Source organism: Anoplophora glabripennis, unplaced genomic scaffold (assembly GCF_000390285.2).
Source record: "Anoplophora glabripennis isolate ALB-LARVAE unplaced genomic scaffold, Agla_2.0 scaffold19, whole genome shotgun sequence".
NCBI classification, from domain to species: domain Eukaryota; kingdom Metazoa; phylum Arthropoda; class Insecta; order Coleoptera; family Cerambycidae; genus Anoplophora; species Anoplophora glabripennis.
The window spans coordinates 450,523-468,252 of record NW_019416327.1 but is presented as its reverse complement, the minus strand read 5'-3'; the positions used below and the strand labels follow the sequence as shown (position 1 = coordinate 468,252).

At 32.6% G+C, this 17,730-nt stretch overlaps 1 protein-coding gene across 1 annotated transcript in view; it reads right to left on the bottom strand.

Moving 5' to 3' along the window:
• LOC108915028 (zinc finger E-box-binding homeobox protein zag-1) overlaps positions 1-17,730 on the bottom strand; it is a 33,196-nt gene that overhangs the window by 6,618 nt on the left and 8,848 nt on the right. The window contains exons 3-4 of the mRNA XM_023454118.1: positions 16,080-16,390; positions 957-1,097 (exon numbers count right to left, since the gene is read on the bottom strand). Of these exons, the coding sequence (XP_023309886.1) occupies positions 957-1,097; positions 16,080-16,390 (452 nt within the window). The remainder of the gene's footprint in view (positions 1-956; positions 1,098-16,079; positions 16,391-17,730) is intronic.

Genomic DNA, 17,730 nt, shown 5'->3' with positions numbered 1-17,730 from the left:
TTCAGCTTCCTAAATTAAAATAAACTAATTTAGATCAAGTTATATTTTCTACAAAATTGCCCCTTAAAAAGTTAGAGCCATAAAAACTTTTTTATCATATTCTTTAAGAATCTTGTTGGGCTGGCTGAACATTAACATTGGCTTATTTTTTTACTAAAACATAGTGGTCTTTAAAAAATATTACATATTTATTTACTATAAAACTACTGTACATAGGTACTCTTGAAAGTAGCTAAACTGCATCATTCCTGAAAATATATTTGAAGGTATTAAACTTTATCTTTTTGTAAATTATTATGTACACTTTATTCACCTGAAATTCAGAAACTACTAAGATATAGATCTCTAAATGCTCTAAAATATAATCATATAATCAAAAGCCGACATCTCAATCACTAGATTTTAATGTAGTTGTCTAAATCCAGAAAATATTTAATGTACCTAGCTATAAATTTAGCAAAAATTTAAAGTTTAACTAGAATAATCTGTTGTCCGCAATTGGCAACTGCATCAGAAAATTGACATCTATTTTTATTTGTAACGATACGTACAGTAAATAAAGTGACATAAAACACCTGTTTTTTAAATCTCTACCATGAAAAAAAACTGACAAAAAACAATAAATAGGCCGTTCCAAGAATTTTAATCGATTTGATATTTTAGATAACAAATAAGCTATCTATCTTCGACTGCCATAAAAAAATTCATACCAAATTTCCTTGAAATAATTAAAATTATCGTAGAAAAAAGAATTAAAACATTTTTTCTAAAAGTCCATAACATTTCAAGAAATCAGTCGTGTGACTCTAATTTGAGCCAAGTCGGCTCAATTTGTGTGTTTTCACCCAACGAAGCTACCTTTGGAGTATGGCACATTCTTTACCAGACATCCTGTATGCAATTACAGAATTGGATAATTTTTAACATTGATTATACGAGAGAAACCAAAGATCTACCTTTAAGTGATGTTTGAATTTGAACGCTTTGTCGCATTCTGTGCACTTGAATTTCCTTAGAACCGCGCTCTCGTCGTGGCTAATCATGTGCCTCTGGAGCCGGTAGACGTTGGCGAAGGTTTTGTTGCAAATCTTGCAGGACTGTAAAAAAAGAAGACGAAATCATAATTGGTGTAATTAGTCGCGAGGCATTACAGCTTCTAGAAATAAACGAAATAATGTTTACCTTACAACATAATAAATTGCGGAGTATGGAATTTAGCGATTTATATAACCGACTAGGTTGGTTTATTTACATTATTAAAAGGAGACGGTTACAGCGGTTTTTCATTATAATCTCTCCCGGTATGCATGTGACGCATATCTTCTTTGTTTCGCCGACAAAAACGAAAACATTAAGCTTTGCTTATCTTTTAAATCCTCCTCCTTGAAGCAGGTGGACGTAGCTGACATGTAATATAAACTCCAGTGTTTTGCCGCTTAAATCTAAGTAAATACAAGGTGACATTTTAATAGGAATAAAAAGTGGGGCGGCCATGTGGTCTTGTATATTAAATTAAATTGAGCCAGTGATTTAATATCTAGGCCTTTCTCTGGGAAAGCGCACGCCTCACCAACGAACGTAACACAAACTTGATGAAAACACTGCTAACTTAATTTAAATAATAGAGCAGTTACATTGGAACTTTTTAAAAACTATTTGCTAATGTGAAAAAATTATTTTAAAAAAATGAACTTCTACAGTGTACAAAATGTTTTACTGAAATGTTTTAAAAGGCTACGTCTCCATATTTTATTTATGTTTTGAAAATTTAAGGGTATTAATCATTGGCGTTCGTTTTTTGTACAGTACAGGACCGTCTTCTAAAGTGTCCCTCTCTATTTTCTTCTTTATTTTTCGAGACACGAAGAAACGTAGAACAATAAAAGTTATAATGAGATATTTTAAATTTGGTGCCACCCAAGTTGCGGAAATAATTGAGCATCATAATGGTACAAACCTAACATGTTTTTTAATGGAAAGGTCTGCGCATTTTCTATATATTGGTGCGATAAGTAAAGGTTTCTACGTTATTTACACAAGTCTGACTTAATGATAAATACTTATTCATTTTGAGACATCGACATTTTTACACAGAACCCAAATAACTAAACTTATTTTACAACGTTCTTGATATGTTAAATCGGCGTTTACGACTACTCTGATTATCAGATTTGTTAATAATAATAATATATGATTCAATTTTTAACAATATTTATTGGAGTAATTAAAATATGAAAATAATAACATGTATTTTCCACGTGTATGCTTATGACACGCACTGACTCCAAGGCGGAAGTAAAACTATGCAACCCTAGTATGCGAACGCAGGATAGGCTGATCGGAACATTATGCGAAATGGACGGCACACACATCACAATTTCCATGTAGAGAATACACAAAATTACAAGTGAACCGAATTTATTTGAGCCTTGAGGATGTGTAATGGCAAAGCAGTGAAGTGGGGAAAGGAAACTTTACTAAGGATTACTTATTGCCTATATTCCCATTTTAATCTGTATTAAGTAAACTTTGATTCGAGCATGTCAGGGTTCAATTATTTTGCATTTTATGACGGGGAAAGGTATGTAGAATGATAATATCAAAAAAGTAACTCGAAAGGAGTGAGGCTAAGTTGGCTAATGGCAAATAAGTGACAAATTTACGTGTTTTTTCACTTTTTTTACTGCTCACGAAAATCTAGACGACTTATCGGAATATCAGTTATTTTATGATATAGGCAATTAAATTACCTATAATTTAAGGTACCTACCTAGAATAATTTTTCATTAATTTGTTAACTCTGTAAAATAAAAGTCGAACGCGGAAATATCAGTTTTCGAAAATTGCGCATTATTATTGCAAAAAACGATTGATGCTGTTCATGTTTCTGGAAAAGACGTACAATCCAATGACCCAACATATGTGCCAAATGCCGATTCAATTGACATTGAAATAGTTGCTCCAGCTATTTCTTAATTAATTTCATTTATTTTGTAATTAATTGTTAATTACTAAACGTTAATTTTAGAAGTTAATATTGTAGATATAGGTACCAAAAGGAGGATCAAAAGTCGCTCGGGAATTCGCTCTTTTTGTATCAAATAGAGATTATTTTTACAGTAATTTTCTCCTACGCCTCTTTGTTCCCATGATAACTTTCTTTATAACGAGATTTTAGAAACAATTAAAGAAAGGGTTAAACTTTTATTTCCAAAAAGTTTTACATTGATAGTTCATGTAATAAACGCGCTAGCAGCAGCAAAAGTTAATGAACGGCCTGCAAGCGGGAGGAGCGCCGAGCCCGCGCACGCGCGTGAACGCCGCCCTTGTCGCGGGCGAGATTTTTTAACCGAAAAATAATTCTGGTTCGATTTATTTATGATTCTACTGTTTTGGCAATGGAGTATAGTGTATATTTGCTATGTCTCTTACTATTAGAGATAGACTCATCAATAAATATGTATCAGTGTAACGTAAGAAAGCGATGTATCCAAAGTATAAATGTAAAGGATCTTATCGTTACACATTTTCTCAGTTTGAAAAATATCACAGAAAATAGGTGGCGATACTTATGAAAGACCACCTACCACCTACGTAAATAGTAAGTAATAGATTACCATTTATGTACTGATATCAGAGATTGAACCAAGTCTATCCAGACTCTTGAGCGTCTCACTCGGAAAGGTAAAGCGCTTAAAATACCAAATGCGCATTTCAACCTAAACAGCCATGCCAAAAGCCGTGCTTCAATTATTAACACATAAACAAACGTCGAGTGTTACGAGTGGCGCATAAAAAAGTGATCTATTTATTGTATGTGGTATTGCGACGGTGATGCTGACTAACACGGTTGTTGCTAAATTCATTTAAATCACTCTCCACGTCCCCATAGCGCCGCACGGCTTAATCATAATAAAAACCCGCCCAGTGGCGTTGGATAAAACAAAAACGGGAGGCATTGCGTCGACGTCACGTAAGCTAACTCTTTCACACGCTCTGTACTTCACACATGTGTAGCCTTTTTTTCCGACGCTGCCTGTCATCGTGTCAAATATCTTTCGGCCACTCCGCTGGAAATAATCCATTAAAGCTCTTATTTCCAGATAAGAGATGTATAAGAAATGGAAATAGATCGACCGAGTTTATTTGATTTACCGCATTAAAAACAACTCGGTGGTAAATTCAGTTGTTACATTGTTAGTTCCTGGATGAATAGCTATAGTGTAGGTATACTTTTACGAGAGGATAGTTGAGGTGTAAAACCTAATTTTTATTAAAAACTTTTAAATTTGGTCTCTTATCATTGGTCTTATGAGCGTCATTGGATGAATAAACAAATTTCTTCCATGAATCACGAATTTCGACGTTTATATATTTATACCTTATAAATTATATATTGATCATTATTATTTATTACTTTTATTACCAATTTGTATCAGTATAAGTAACAATTTGTCTCTTTTGGTGGCATGCGTTTGTAGATCTGACGGCGTCTGCTGCGCTGCCATCTGGCCGCGGGTGGGCTAAGTTCCCTAAAACTGGGCAATGTCAAGAACACAGGCCGGCTTATACATTTTTTCGAGAGAGATTTTTATGGATTCCAATGCTTTTACATTCCTTCACACTTTTAATGTTTAACGAGTCATATAGGTGTATCTGTTTAAATATATATAAAACTAGCAAGTTTTTTATCTAAATATTCTAAGGCGAAATTGCTAGATATCGTGAGTTGCCCAATTCACAGGAGTATACGAGTCATAGTTTTAAACGGTTGTCTACAACCATGCTTGCAGATACAAATGTTTTAAAATTAAAGAGAGATGATGGTTGGAAGTCATCGACGGTGGCAGGTTCTTGCGCAGAGGAATCTATTCTAAACTAAATTTTATTATCAAGTCAAGTTTGTACAGAGAGCCAGCCAGTGTTTAGGAACCAATCTAAAACAGTGCCAATATCGAGGAATTGATTTGCATACAATTCTTATTGAAAATTGTGTATACTATAACGTAAATGTTAAAAATGAATAATGAAAACCGCCTCTTGCGGCAAAAAAGTTATTCATAATATTCTAACATTATGTAAGTACTCATTTTGTATTACAGCCAAAACGTATCTGGTTTCAAGATTGGTCCTTATTTTTCAAAGAATAAAGGTTTACAACAGCGGAAACGCCTGTAATATTTAATATATTACAATTTATAACATATGTTGATTGCCGCAATATATTTTTCATGCAATTAATAGTTTTCTCATTGTTATTATTTTCGGGTTAAATTATCCTGACCGCAGGTCTAAGAGGTTTAAATAAAATCGTTCGACTTATCTTTCATACTTACGACTATGACGTAGTAGATTCAACTCGAGTGTGTATAATAATAAACTATTTGTTTAGATTGCGATTAAAGTAAGTTTTAATTAGTGGCAACGAAAGAAACTTAATATGTCGATAATGGGAGTAAATCATCATTAATTTTTATGGAACACCTTGGCCTCTTTGACAAGCTTTTGATATCTGCTACACTCAAACTTATCCTTGTAACTGAACACCGCCAACGTTTGACGTCTACAAATCGTGTTGTGGGATATTATTTTGCTTTTATTGCAAATTTCAAGATAAAAATTAACGAAATATTCTGACCCAGTTTCCGCCTGATAGTGATTGTTTCTGTCGAAATAATTATTTAATACAGGGTTCATACACACACATAATTACTTAGAATTGAATGCTTGAAAATACTATTTGAAACTGTATACCTTACAGTAAATACCTACCTACTTGTAAAAATCAAAATCTACTAGCGACATCAGAATTACGAGTGATTGGAAAAGTTTCTGCCAAAAAAAGCAAACAATCGCGGATTGTACATAAAAATCTGTAAGAGTATTATCTATGCTGTCAGTTTTTTAAGCAGTTGAAAGCTCACAATTTATTTTGACGCCACTGATTAAATTTAGTTTAGTTCTGAATTAATATAGTTTATTTCAACTTATAGAGTGCTATAATATTGAGTAATATTAAATTCTTCAGTGTGGCACATCTGAGATAAAAGTAACAGAAGGCACAAAAAAACTAAATATCCCAACTATACCCATCGTTTTAGTTAGTATCTAATGTCAAAAATGACTAGATTTTCGTTTGATATGAGAATAAATTGGTGAGTCACAAGAGTAGTGAATATTGCAAATCAATGTTATTAAGAATTTTTTATACTTTATAAAATTTTTATCAGCTTCTATGTATGAATTTGCCAAACGGAAAATAAGTTGAAACATTGACATTTTTCTATAATAGTAAAATTAATTTAAGTATGTGAGACTAGTTTTTACAATAATTTCAGTAGGTGATATTGTTTTGCAGTCTATAATCTACTTTTAAACATACACCAAAGTTAGACCAGTTTCACCTCCAACTTTTGTGTTCGAAAACGAAAAATAAATTTTGATAAAAATGCAGTTTTTAATGTAAAAATAAAAAGTACCTACGTAATAAAATCGTACGAAGACCACAAAGTCCTAACATCAAAAAATTTCTGTCCAAAACTATTCCTAGTTTTCGGAGTAATAAATGCGTATAATTTATTTAGTCCACGGAGATCACTAGAAATGAAAATTTTTCTATGCGCATAAAAAAACGTGGGCTTAACTTTTGGTGGCACAATATTTTGAAAAAATTCGAAAAATGTCATATTTTTCTTCCTATTTAATTATGTATCTTTTCAAGAGTTGATTTTAGGCGAAAATAGAAGAGGAAAAAATATTTGTAATTAAATTTTACAAAATAAAACTAGTTACAAATCGAATGAATCATGATTATTATGCTAAAAATCGAAAAAATCGCCAAAAATGAGGTAAAAAACATTACTTTTTGGGGAATTTTTTCGGGTCTTTAAATTGGGTATAGGACCTTCTTACTTGGCTCAAGAAAACTTCATGTATGTATCACACCAAATTTCATCAAAATCGGTTCGATAGATTTTGCATAATAATTTCGCAATCCAGATTTTGAAAAAAAATTTGCAAATTTTCGCACATCAAAAACGAAGGCCCTTAGGTATTATTTGAAAATTTAATCACATATAGAAGTACTCTCAAGCTTTCAAAATTATAGTTCGACCAATGTTTAAACAAGCGCCAGAGCTCTCCTAATTGACGGATTCGAATTTTTCAAAAAGCGTTTGAAAGCTTGAGAGTTCTATACAGGGTGATTCATTAACAATGGGAAAATCGAAAGCTGAAGATACTACACGTAAAATTGTGACCATTGGCGTAAACTTGCCTTATCCGAAAGTTGATAGTTTCGGAAATACAGGGTGTTGAAAGTTAAAATTTTAATTAGTTTTTTTGCGATTATTCTGAAAATATGTAGGTTAGGAATTTGAAAATTTGTGAAACTAAGTTTTTTAAGCGACGAATAAGATGCGTGTTTTAAATTCAACGTTGTTCATAGAGGGCGCCACTTACAACCAATTTTACCGAAAATTTAGTTAATAACTTTTTACCCTGTGTGTCTAACATGAAACTTGGTTCAAAACCTGAAAGAGCAATCATTTTTCCATTAATTATGTACTCTTGTTTCATTTCGGTATCTCGATGCGTTTTCGAGAAAAATAGAGAATAGAGATGATAATACGAGAAAGTAATAGCGAAACAAACTAAGTGTTTCTTCATGTTATTACAACAATTAACAATAAAACAAATGAAATACCTACGTAATAATGATTTAAAGTAATTGTTCGAAGAATCCACCGTTGATACTGATACACTTTATACAACGTTTTCTGAGAGATCTTCGAGTTTGAAACAACATATTGGGATTGCGTCTGACTTCATTGGCAGCGATTTGTATTCTTTGCCACAAATCTTTATACGAACCAATAGATTCTTTGTAAACGATATCTTTCATTCGAGGCCAAATAGAAAAATTAAGAGGATGAAGTCTGGTTTCTAGGTGGCCAAGCAAATATGCTTCCACGGCTTGAAGAAGTTCTACTTTATTTAAGAAGAGACATGTGGTTCATGCACGACGGAACTCCACCGTATTTTTCTCGGCCAGTGCGTGCATATTTAAATGTAGTTTTTCCAAATCGTTGGATTGGCCATGTAAGCATTTTTGCTTGTCCACCCAGAAGTCCGGACTTCAATCCTCTTGATTTTTCTTTTTGGTCTTGAATGAAAGATATAGTTTACAAAGAATCTATTGTTCGTGTGAAGAGTTGTGCCAAAGAATACGAATCGCTACCAGCGAAGTTAGACGCTATCCCAATATGTTGTTTCAAACCTGGAGATATCTCAGAAAACGTTGTGTAAAGTGTATCAATGTCAACAGTGGATTCTTCGAACAATTATAACTTTAAATCATTATTACGTATTTCATTTGTTTTATCATTAATTGTTGTAATAACATGAAGAAACACTTAGTTTGTTTCGCTTTTAATTTCTCGTATTATCAAAATATAGTGTTCGTTAAATCGATTTTTCTCGAAAACGGATCGAGATACCGAAATGAAACAAGAGTACATAATTAATGGAAAAATTATTGCTCTTTCAGGTTTTGAATCAAGTTTCATATTAGGCATACAGGGTAAAAAATTATTAACTAAAGTTTCGGTAAAATTGGTCGTAAGTGGCCCCCTCTATGATCAACGCTGAAATTGCAACACGCATCTTATTCGTCGCTTAAAAAAAATATAGTTTCACAAATTTTCAAGTTCCTAACCTACATAGTTTCAGAATAATCGCAAAAAAACGAATTAAAATTTTTACTTTCAACACTCTGTATTTCCGAAACTATCAACTTTCGGATAAGGCATATTTGCGCCAATGGTCACCATTTTACGTGTAGTATCTTCAGCTTTCGATTTTCCCATTGTTAATGAATCACCCTGTATGTGTTTAAATTTTCAAGTATCTAAGGGCCTTGCCTTGGTTTTTGCTGTGCAAAATTTTGAAAATTTGCAAATATTTTTTCAAAATCTGAATTGCAAAATTATTATGCAAAATCTATAGAACTGATTTTGATAAAATTTGGTGTGATGATTCTACATAACATAACTTTTCTTGAGCCAAGTATGAAGGTCCTATACTCAACTTAAAGATCCCAAAAAAATTCCCTAAAAAGTGATGTTTTTTAACCCCATTTTTTTGCGATTTTTTCGATTTTTACAGTAATAATCATGATTCATTCGATTTGTAAGTAGTCATATTTTGTAAAATTTAATTAAGTACAAACATTTTTTTCCTCTTCCATTTTCGTCTAAAATCAACTTTTGAAAAGACACATAATTAAATAGGAAGAAAAATATGACATATTTGATTTTTTTTAACATATTGTGCTGCCAAAAGTTAAACCCACGTTTTTTTATGCGCATACAGAAAATTTCATTTCTAGTGATATTTGACAGCCAAAAAGCCAACAATTTCCGTGGATATACGATTCACACAATCCAAAACAGATACCGCCTAGTCTAATTTAAAACCTGGCTATTTTGGGGCTCTGAAAATATACATCTACTTTGTTTCAATTTGACATGTTCATTGATTTTGCAAATACATTTAATTATTTTTATTTTAATGTCTGTATACTTTGTTCTATTTTTACGATATTTGAGGGGCTTCCCATTTCCCAAAAATTTAGAAGAAAATATAAATATAGTTTCGACATCGATTTTTAGGCCCGATTTTTCTGAAAAATTGAAGAGTCGCTGGGTGTTTTTCAATATAACGTTCTTGTTTGAAAATATTTAATTTTTGCAAAATTTTTCTGTAATTCTTCGTTCCTATATGAACAAAATTTCGTAGAATTGAAACACCTGTATCTTTTAAACGATTGAAAATATCGAGGTTTTTTTGCCATTCTACTTTTTCGAAATTTGAACCAATGCCATCTTGACATATGTACTTTTTTGCGTCATTACCTCAACAGCGTCGGAATTGGCCCACCCTGTAAGTTATTAACGAACCTTCGCGCGTACAAGCCACAATAATTTTTATCAATATTAATCAAGCGTGTTGCCCTGGCGACCTGGAGATATGTTGGGCCCCATCAACTGGTGCCCCATCGATTCAATCTAAAAGTTAACTGGAATAGTTTGAAGCGTTCCCGCGCGCGCCGGGACTTTCACGATCATATTTATGGTGTCAAATGTCAGCGCTAGTTTTAATTGTATATTGTAGCATTTTAAATTTCTTGGCTTGATTAGTGTTTGACTCGTATTAATGTAGGGGTTATGGGGGCCCAGGTCAATTGCTGTGTTTACGTAACATTACCGTATACAGCGCACAGCGATGAGTAATTGTTTTGTCCTCACGCTCACAGCTGTGTCAAAAATTGCCCCACATTAATAAGAGAACGGCTTTTTTAATTGAACCTCTCTATTAAGACTGGAAAATTAATTAGCGCGAAACTATCGAGTCGGAGATTAAGGCCCATTTCTCACGTCCAGGAGTAGACCTTAGTCACCCGACCTACCAGGGTATAGACCGTTACAAAGTTGTGAGGATGGATTTAAAATAATTTATCCATATTGTCTGTCACACGTATGATTTCCATTTTTTAAAACGTTGTAAAACAATATAGAATTGTTTTCCTTTCTGGAATTTTTTTTCAGGTAAATCGGAAAAACCTTCTTACTTCGACGCCTCTGGGTACATTTTCAAGATAGTTTAAGTAGGTGCTGCAATGCACACCAAGTTTAAAGTGTGTAACTTCAAAATTCTGTCATCGGAAAAAAGTAAAAAATACATCGAATTCATAGTCATTGTGTTTAAATGAAATGTTTGGTCAAACTTTTTATGGTGGCTTCTACGTCACAAATTAACGAAAATATTTCTGTAAACATATGCCCGGAAACGCCCAATTTTCGAGATAAGAGATGTTAACATTCTTTTTAATAACAATTAAGAACATTTTTGACTAACAAACGTATGTATGTACCAGTATGACATTTTTTTCATACAAGGGCTTAGTTTCGGGGATGGACTTTGTGTGCTTGTAATTTTTTTCTTCCATTTTTTTTTCTTTTACTGCATATTACTAGAATAGTGTTCGGAAAAACCTCTTACGAAAAAACAATACCACGTAAAGCATAGGAGTAATTATTGGTTAAAGTGTCATCAATTTATTTTTCATTAATGATAGTAATCCATGAATCATCTATTTTTTTGCAACCGAATTGGACATCTAAAAGTACCGCTACGCGTATTAAATTGCATGTTATAAATTTATTTCTCATAACCATAACTTGCAAGTCTACAAGAAGGTAACAAAATCGAAAAAGAATCTTGTTTTATATTGTGAATTTTTGTTACTACTTACCTATATATTTCCTATGATATATGCACAATTCAGATTAAATCGATATAAAACTAAAAACAAGATTATAAAAATTAAATTTAGTGACTACATATTTTAATTTTATTTAATTTCAATTTTTCAGCGAAAATCTAGGAGCTCGTGACTGCCTTGAGTCGCTGCGCCGTTTTTACCGTCGTTAGTAGTGCTGCATTGGTGTTTGAATGCTGCAGAGTAGAGGTTATGAGTGACTATTGTTTAGTTAACAATAAGTTAATTGAGGATTTTTAGGTGTTGTGATATTATGTATGATTCAATAAGATAAGAAGTAAATGTCCAGTGCAAAGGTAAGTTATTTTAAACATAAAGATTTTGGTTTATATCGGTGCTCTTGCTACGTTGATTAATACTTCACAACTACAATAACTTGACGTATCTGGTTTTTGTATCTCGTGCTTTAAATGCATTGGAAAAAGGCACATAACATTTTATCAGGAAGCGAATACAATTTTTTGTACGGTGTTCTCTTTTGTACTAATATATGAACTTAAATGAAACTGTAAATTAAGTAAAAGTATCGATATTAATTTAGATTTAAAGATCAATAAGTATAAATAATAATTATAGATACTATCTTGAATGTTTTAAAAGTGAAATAAATTCTACTTTCTTTAACTGCAAGATGTAGTTTTTTATATCGGATCGAAATAAATTTGACTCCTGTTAGATGAGAAAAAAGTTCGTTCGTCGCAAAAAACCGTAACAAAGTAGTTTGTGGCGATAGTAAATAATCTTAACAAATTATATTAGGTACTATGTATTTGTGTACATGACTATTTTTGATATTTTAAGCTCATTTGTTTTCATTTATCTCGGACTATTTTGTGGTAATTTAGTAAATAAACAATGTTTGTAATATTTGTAAAAGGCATCGTAAATATTTAAAATAATATACGGGGTGATATTTTTTTATGATTTTAATATTATTTGATGGCGAAATGAGAAAATTTCTAATACTTCTTCAGTTACGTGTTTTTTTTTGACAGCTACACTTTCATTTTTCAAACATCTGAATAAAGCTTCATTGTCAAGTTTGAGTAGGTAGGTAATAATTTAGGTACATTGTAGAAGCGCAATTTTTCCTTACTATATTTATCACTGTTTGGACTGGGAATGCGCTCACAGAGCGTTTGATCGTCATATTGAATTATAAAACGGAGAAAGCGTATAATATAAATTTTAAATTACAATAACCTAACATTCGAAAAGAACTATAATCCTTATATCCTTTGTTTTTATTAACAAATAAATAATACGTGTTAATATTTAAGACGTAAAAAAATATCTTATTCATTCATGTGTTTAGGTAAAAGGGTCTGTGTTTGTCGTTCACTATTAAAAATACAGCAAAAGCTAGGTAAGTGACCGAATACGATAAGTCAAGACGAGTGTCAAGATTCACTCTCGATAAACCTTTGTAGGTCAGCGGTCAGGAGCGGTCCAAAAGGTTTAAATAATGATTTAAATATATTTTTTTTCAGCGTAAATATGTATTTTTTTAATCGCGTATTAATATTCTACTCATTTTTCCCTATGTTCTCTTAAAATAAATTGCATGATTGAAGCACCCTGTATACTTGTTTGGTTCTCAAGGCACATATTCATCTAAACATGAATAGAGGATTAAAAATAGTAATTTAAAGGTAAATTTATGACACTGCGTTAATGACTTGTCAGAAGAAATGCATGATGTCTTTTTTTTAATTAATTTTGTATGGTGTACACATACGACCTGCGTTGTTTCTTGGTTTATGTAATTTAATTTAATTTTGCACGTTATGTTTCATAAAAATAAGCTCAATCATTACATTACAACATATCAGAAGGTATAAACAATAAATTATTTTAGTTGAGTATAAAAACTCATAATTTCATACTGCGCAAATAGGAAAACTATATCTAGGCTAGACAATAAAAAACGTAGGTATTAACACAATGTTTTAAAGCTCGTATCAGTTGTTTCACTTACCGCGGTTTTACTAAACCGCGTTTGGCCAACAACCGGAAAAAATAAGTAAATTCCACATATACCGTAAACTAATGTCAATTATTGTGCAACAGTAATAATCTCTTTGTTAGTGTATTAAGCCCGCTTCCGATGAACGCATGATTGACGCGTGTAAAGTACCTAAGCAAAACCTGCATCCGTAATTTTTAAGTGAAGCAACTGTCATTGATTAAGAATTTATATAGAGACGGTAAACCCACAGTGGCGTGAGACCACCTTTCCCACCTGTTTAAGTTTCCTTCTTTAACATTATAAAGTAAATAAAGTTAAAACTGCTAAAGAATTTGTATAAAATTGAGATAAATTTATTTTATCATAAAATAAAAGGGGGTTCACCAACCTCTAACTCAATACCATAAATACTATTTATTACTTTATTCTTTTAAATTAAGAACGGTTAAAAATGTGCGTCAGAAATAAAAACTATGCTATATATAGTTACAGTCAAATCGCGTCAATATACTTCTATTGTTATTTTTTATACACCTAGAATTATTTGGCCAAAAAAATGTTACACGAATATTAAAAATATCAAAATAATCGTGATTAGCGTTGAAACACATTATTAAACTAGCCACTGAGTAAGATCAGTGAGAAATTTGTAAACAATGACGTCAATTACTCTTTTTGACGTTTAAGATTTTTATAATTAATTAAGAAAGACCAGAAGCATGCATGTCAAAATGTTGCAGTTACGTATAAAATAAAAACTATTTCAGAATCAGACTCCTCTCGAAATTAGTTGAGTTGAACTCTTGAAATACCTATACATTACTATGGGACACCCACAAAAATATGCTTAAAATATAGATTTGATACAAAAAAGGATTTATCAAACCTTCGAAATAATTGTGTCGTGTCTACAAAAGTGTTTCCCATTTGGTTGTACATATATTGCGTTCAACCGTTGGGTCATTTTCATTGTTCAATGTAGTAAATAACTCCCGTAGGAGTAGAAGCTTTATCACTCCCGCTGTTCTTCGTACATACAAAGGTCAAAGGTTTCAATGTGATCAATATAAATATTCGTCTTTTTGGTAGTGTGATTACACTACACATCATATTTCTCGAAACAACTGTGAGAAGGAATATAAACGTAATTCAGTGGTGATAAAAGACGTTGTTAAAGGTAATCCAAAAATATAACATGTTATTGTAACACTGACGTTGCAGAACAGTAAGGATTGATTCCTCTTGTCAAAACTATTAAGAAAACAAGAGTAAAATTTTTTATGCTGTTTTGGGATATGAAACAAGTTTTCTTTTAATTTTTACAAATAGTTGAAACCTCCAATTATGGTTAAATTTGAATAGAATATACATATATCCAGAAGCCTTGGAAATAAGAGGAATCTAAAGGTTCAAAAGTTCAACGTCACAAAGGTTAGATGATGAAAGGAAAATGGAGGAAAAAAACTGGTTTCTTTGGTGTTTCTCCCAGTAGGTATTTAGTTTGTGGTAGATTTTATTTCCGAGTGTATATTTTATGAAATAGTTTCAGAGACGCGCAACAGTTATTGTTGTTAATAGTTGATTAACCAAATCTGTGAAAGAAAACCCAACCCTCCAATTAAAATCCGTGTAAATTCTTTAAGAATCGTTTTAGGAAAAAATGTTACTGTTGTCATTTTGTTTGTCTGAGAGTTTATCGCATACGGTATATGTATTATGATTTAATAATGATAAATTTATTAGCGGCCTCATACTTCACACTTTTCTTAGTATTGGTTTGAAAACAAAAATATCACTTTACGGGAATAATATAGACTTATTTATTGCACTACAGATTTATGTTTTTATTTGCAACAAAGGGTTCCAAGAATCACCTCTGCGTTGGAGCGCTTGCAAGGCTTATCTATACAGGGTGTCTTGAAATTAGCATGCAATATTTTGCAGCACACTCTTCGATTAAAAATAAGGTTTATATGAACAAAGGCGGAGAAGTACCTTTTAAGGGGGTGAGAGGGGCAGAAGTGTGGAAGTGGGGTAGTCTACAGACCCTTAAAGGTAAACTTCCGAGCAGTAGAGTTGTTTCAAAATCTTATGAGCTTTGACCTTGATATGCGCAGAAACATAATTCCGACCGTTGCCTAAATTATTCTACGTCCTAAAAACATTACGTCTATTATTCACAGTCTATCTCGAGCTCTCGTAGCGTAAACAAGCCTTTGATCCGATTACAAATATCATAATAAAATGCTCTATTCTCTATTATTTTAATTTAAGCAATAGAAATATATATAACGAATGTTCGCCAGTTGACTTTATTGATGCCCGAGCGCTATAGTTCATTTCTGGTTGTAATGAGGCACGTGGTCTAATTCCGAGTCAATGTTTTCACAACGTGCTTATTAGAAGAATTATGCGCATTTCGCGGTTCATGAGATTTTGAAAGTACTCTAAGCATGTTAATATGACTTCACTAGATGAGAATTTTCGGAAAATTTGTAGAGTTGATTTAAAGTACAGTAAAAATTATTAAAAATGTACAATTAAAGAAAAGTAGTAGTATCTACATAGTTTTAAATTTCATTGCTTTATCTCTGGGAGTTCACCTTAAGTAGCTTCTTTAGGAAACATATTATGCAGCCTGTGCTTGTGAGAACTTTTGCTCTTATTTTTTTAACCGTAACGCTAATTTATGAACGTCCTGCATAGAGAAGTGGGCACCAATTTTAATAGCGAGTAAAGTAATTGGTGTTGAATGAAAAAGGCGCTTACCACTTGAGCGTTGGGCGAATGCAAAAGCTCGTGCTTTTCAAGCTGGTCCTTGGAGGAAAAAGATGCCGTGCACTGGGAACACCCAAATGGCCCACCTGTGCCGGCCAGTGTGGGCGTGGGCGAAGCCGCGTTGGGTATGGAAAGGTTACCATTCTCGGAATTGGCCGACAGTTCTGCGTGAAAGGCGTCCATGTGCTCTTTGAGGGCCTGGAAGGTTTGACATCCCTTCTGACATTGCGGACATTTTATGAAATACTCGGGGGCCGCGCTGTAGTCCTCTTCCTTTATCGTACCGTTCGTGAGGGAGGGTGCTGAAAGGAAGAAAAAAAAACTAGTTAGTATTACAGAGGTACTGGAATTTGTTTGCGTCGTACGTTTTTTTAAATTCCGTGACGACAGACCATTTAAGTTTTGGCAAGCCATTTTTCCTGACAATAATTATCACCTGTGCCAACTAATAAATATCGGCAATTTATTTCTGACTAGGTAGTCTCGGAGAAACAATGCGATGCGAGTTATTTGCGCATAAAAACTATTCCGCGATTCTATAACCAATCCGATATTGTAAACACTAGGATAAATATTTATACGAAGGGAAAACCGTTGATCAAAATTTGTATAATACAGTTAAATACTCATTTTCATAATTAATTATCAAGTATTACTCAAATAATAGAGACCGAGGAGTACGCGGAGATGATGCATGCGCGCATCGTGTATGTGACACAAATATTTTTTTAATACCCAAATATTACTGAAGATCTACTGAAATATTACTTCTGCCGTTTCTCTCTCATAGTTATAAGAATATATTATAAAAATACCTCAAGTGTCTACCATTTAGGTATGATATTAGCGTGCACCGGCGTATTAATGTCAAAGCTTACTTTGTTTTACAACCTACATCAGAGGCGGATTGGCTATGCGGGAACTCGGGAGGTTTCCCGATCGGCCGCGGTCATTTTGGGCCGGTCCGTGCTGTAGAAGGATGAAAAATATTTTTGAAATAAAATTTTCAAAAAAAATTGAAAAAAATTTTGGGCAATAAATTCGAAAAAAATCAAGGAAAAATTTGGAAATGAAAAAAAATATATATTACACACCTAGGGCAGTAAAATAAGAAATGTCGACTTCACCTTGGCCGACAATTACATGTGATCTGAGGCTTAAAAGCTCCAGTTTTTAACAAACTGTGTGAGAAATTGGTCATATATGAACCAGAAATAACTCATCAAAAACTAAGAGATGAATTAACAAGTTTAGCACACCAGTGGAAAAAACTTGTACAAACTCCATTGGACGAGTATGAAACACGTCAATGTGATAAAAGTGAAATTGAAGAAATAGACTAGGCGGTATCTGTTTTGGTTTGGGTGAGTCGTATATCCACAGAGATTTTTGGCTGTTTGGCTTTCAAATATCATTAGAAATGAACATTTTTCTATGCGCATAAAAAAAACGTGGGTTTAACTTTTGGCGGCACAATATGTTCAAAAAATTCGAAAAATGTCATATTTTTCTTCCTATTTAATTATGTATCTTTTCAAGAGTTGATTTTAGGCGAAAATGGAAGAGGAAAAAAATGTTTGTAATTAAATTTTTTACAATACATGACTGGTTACAAATCGAATGAATCATGATTATTATGGTA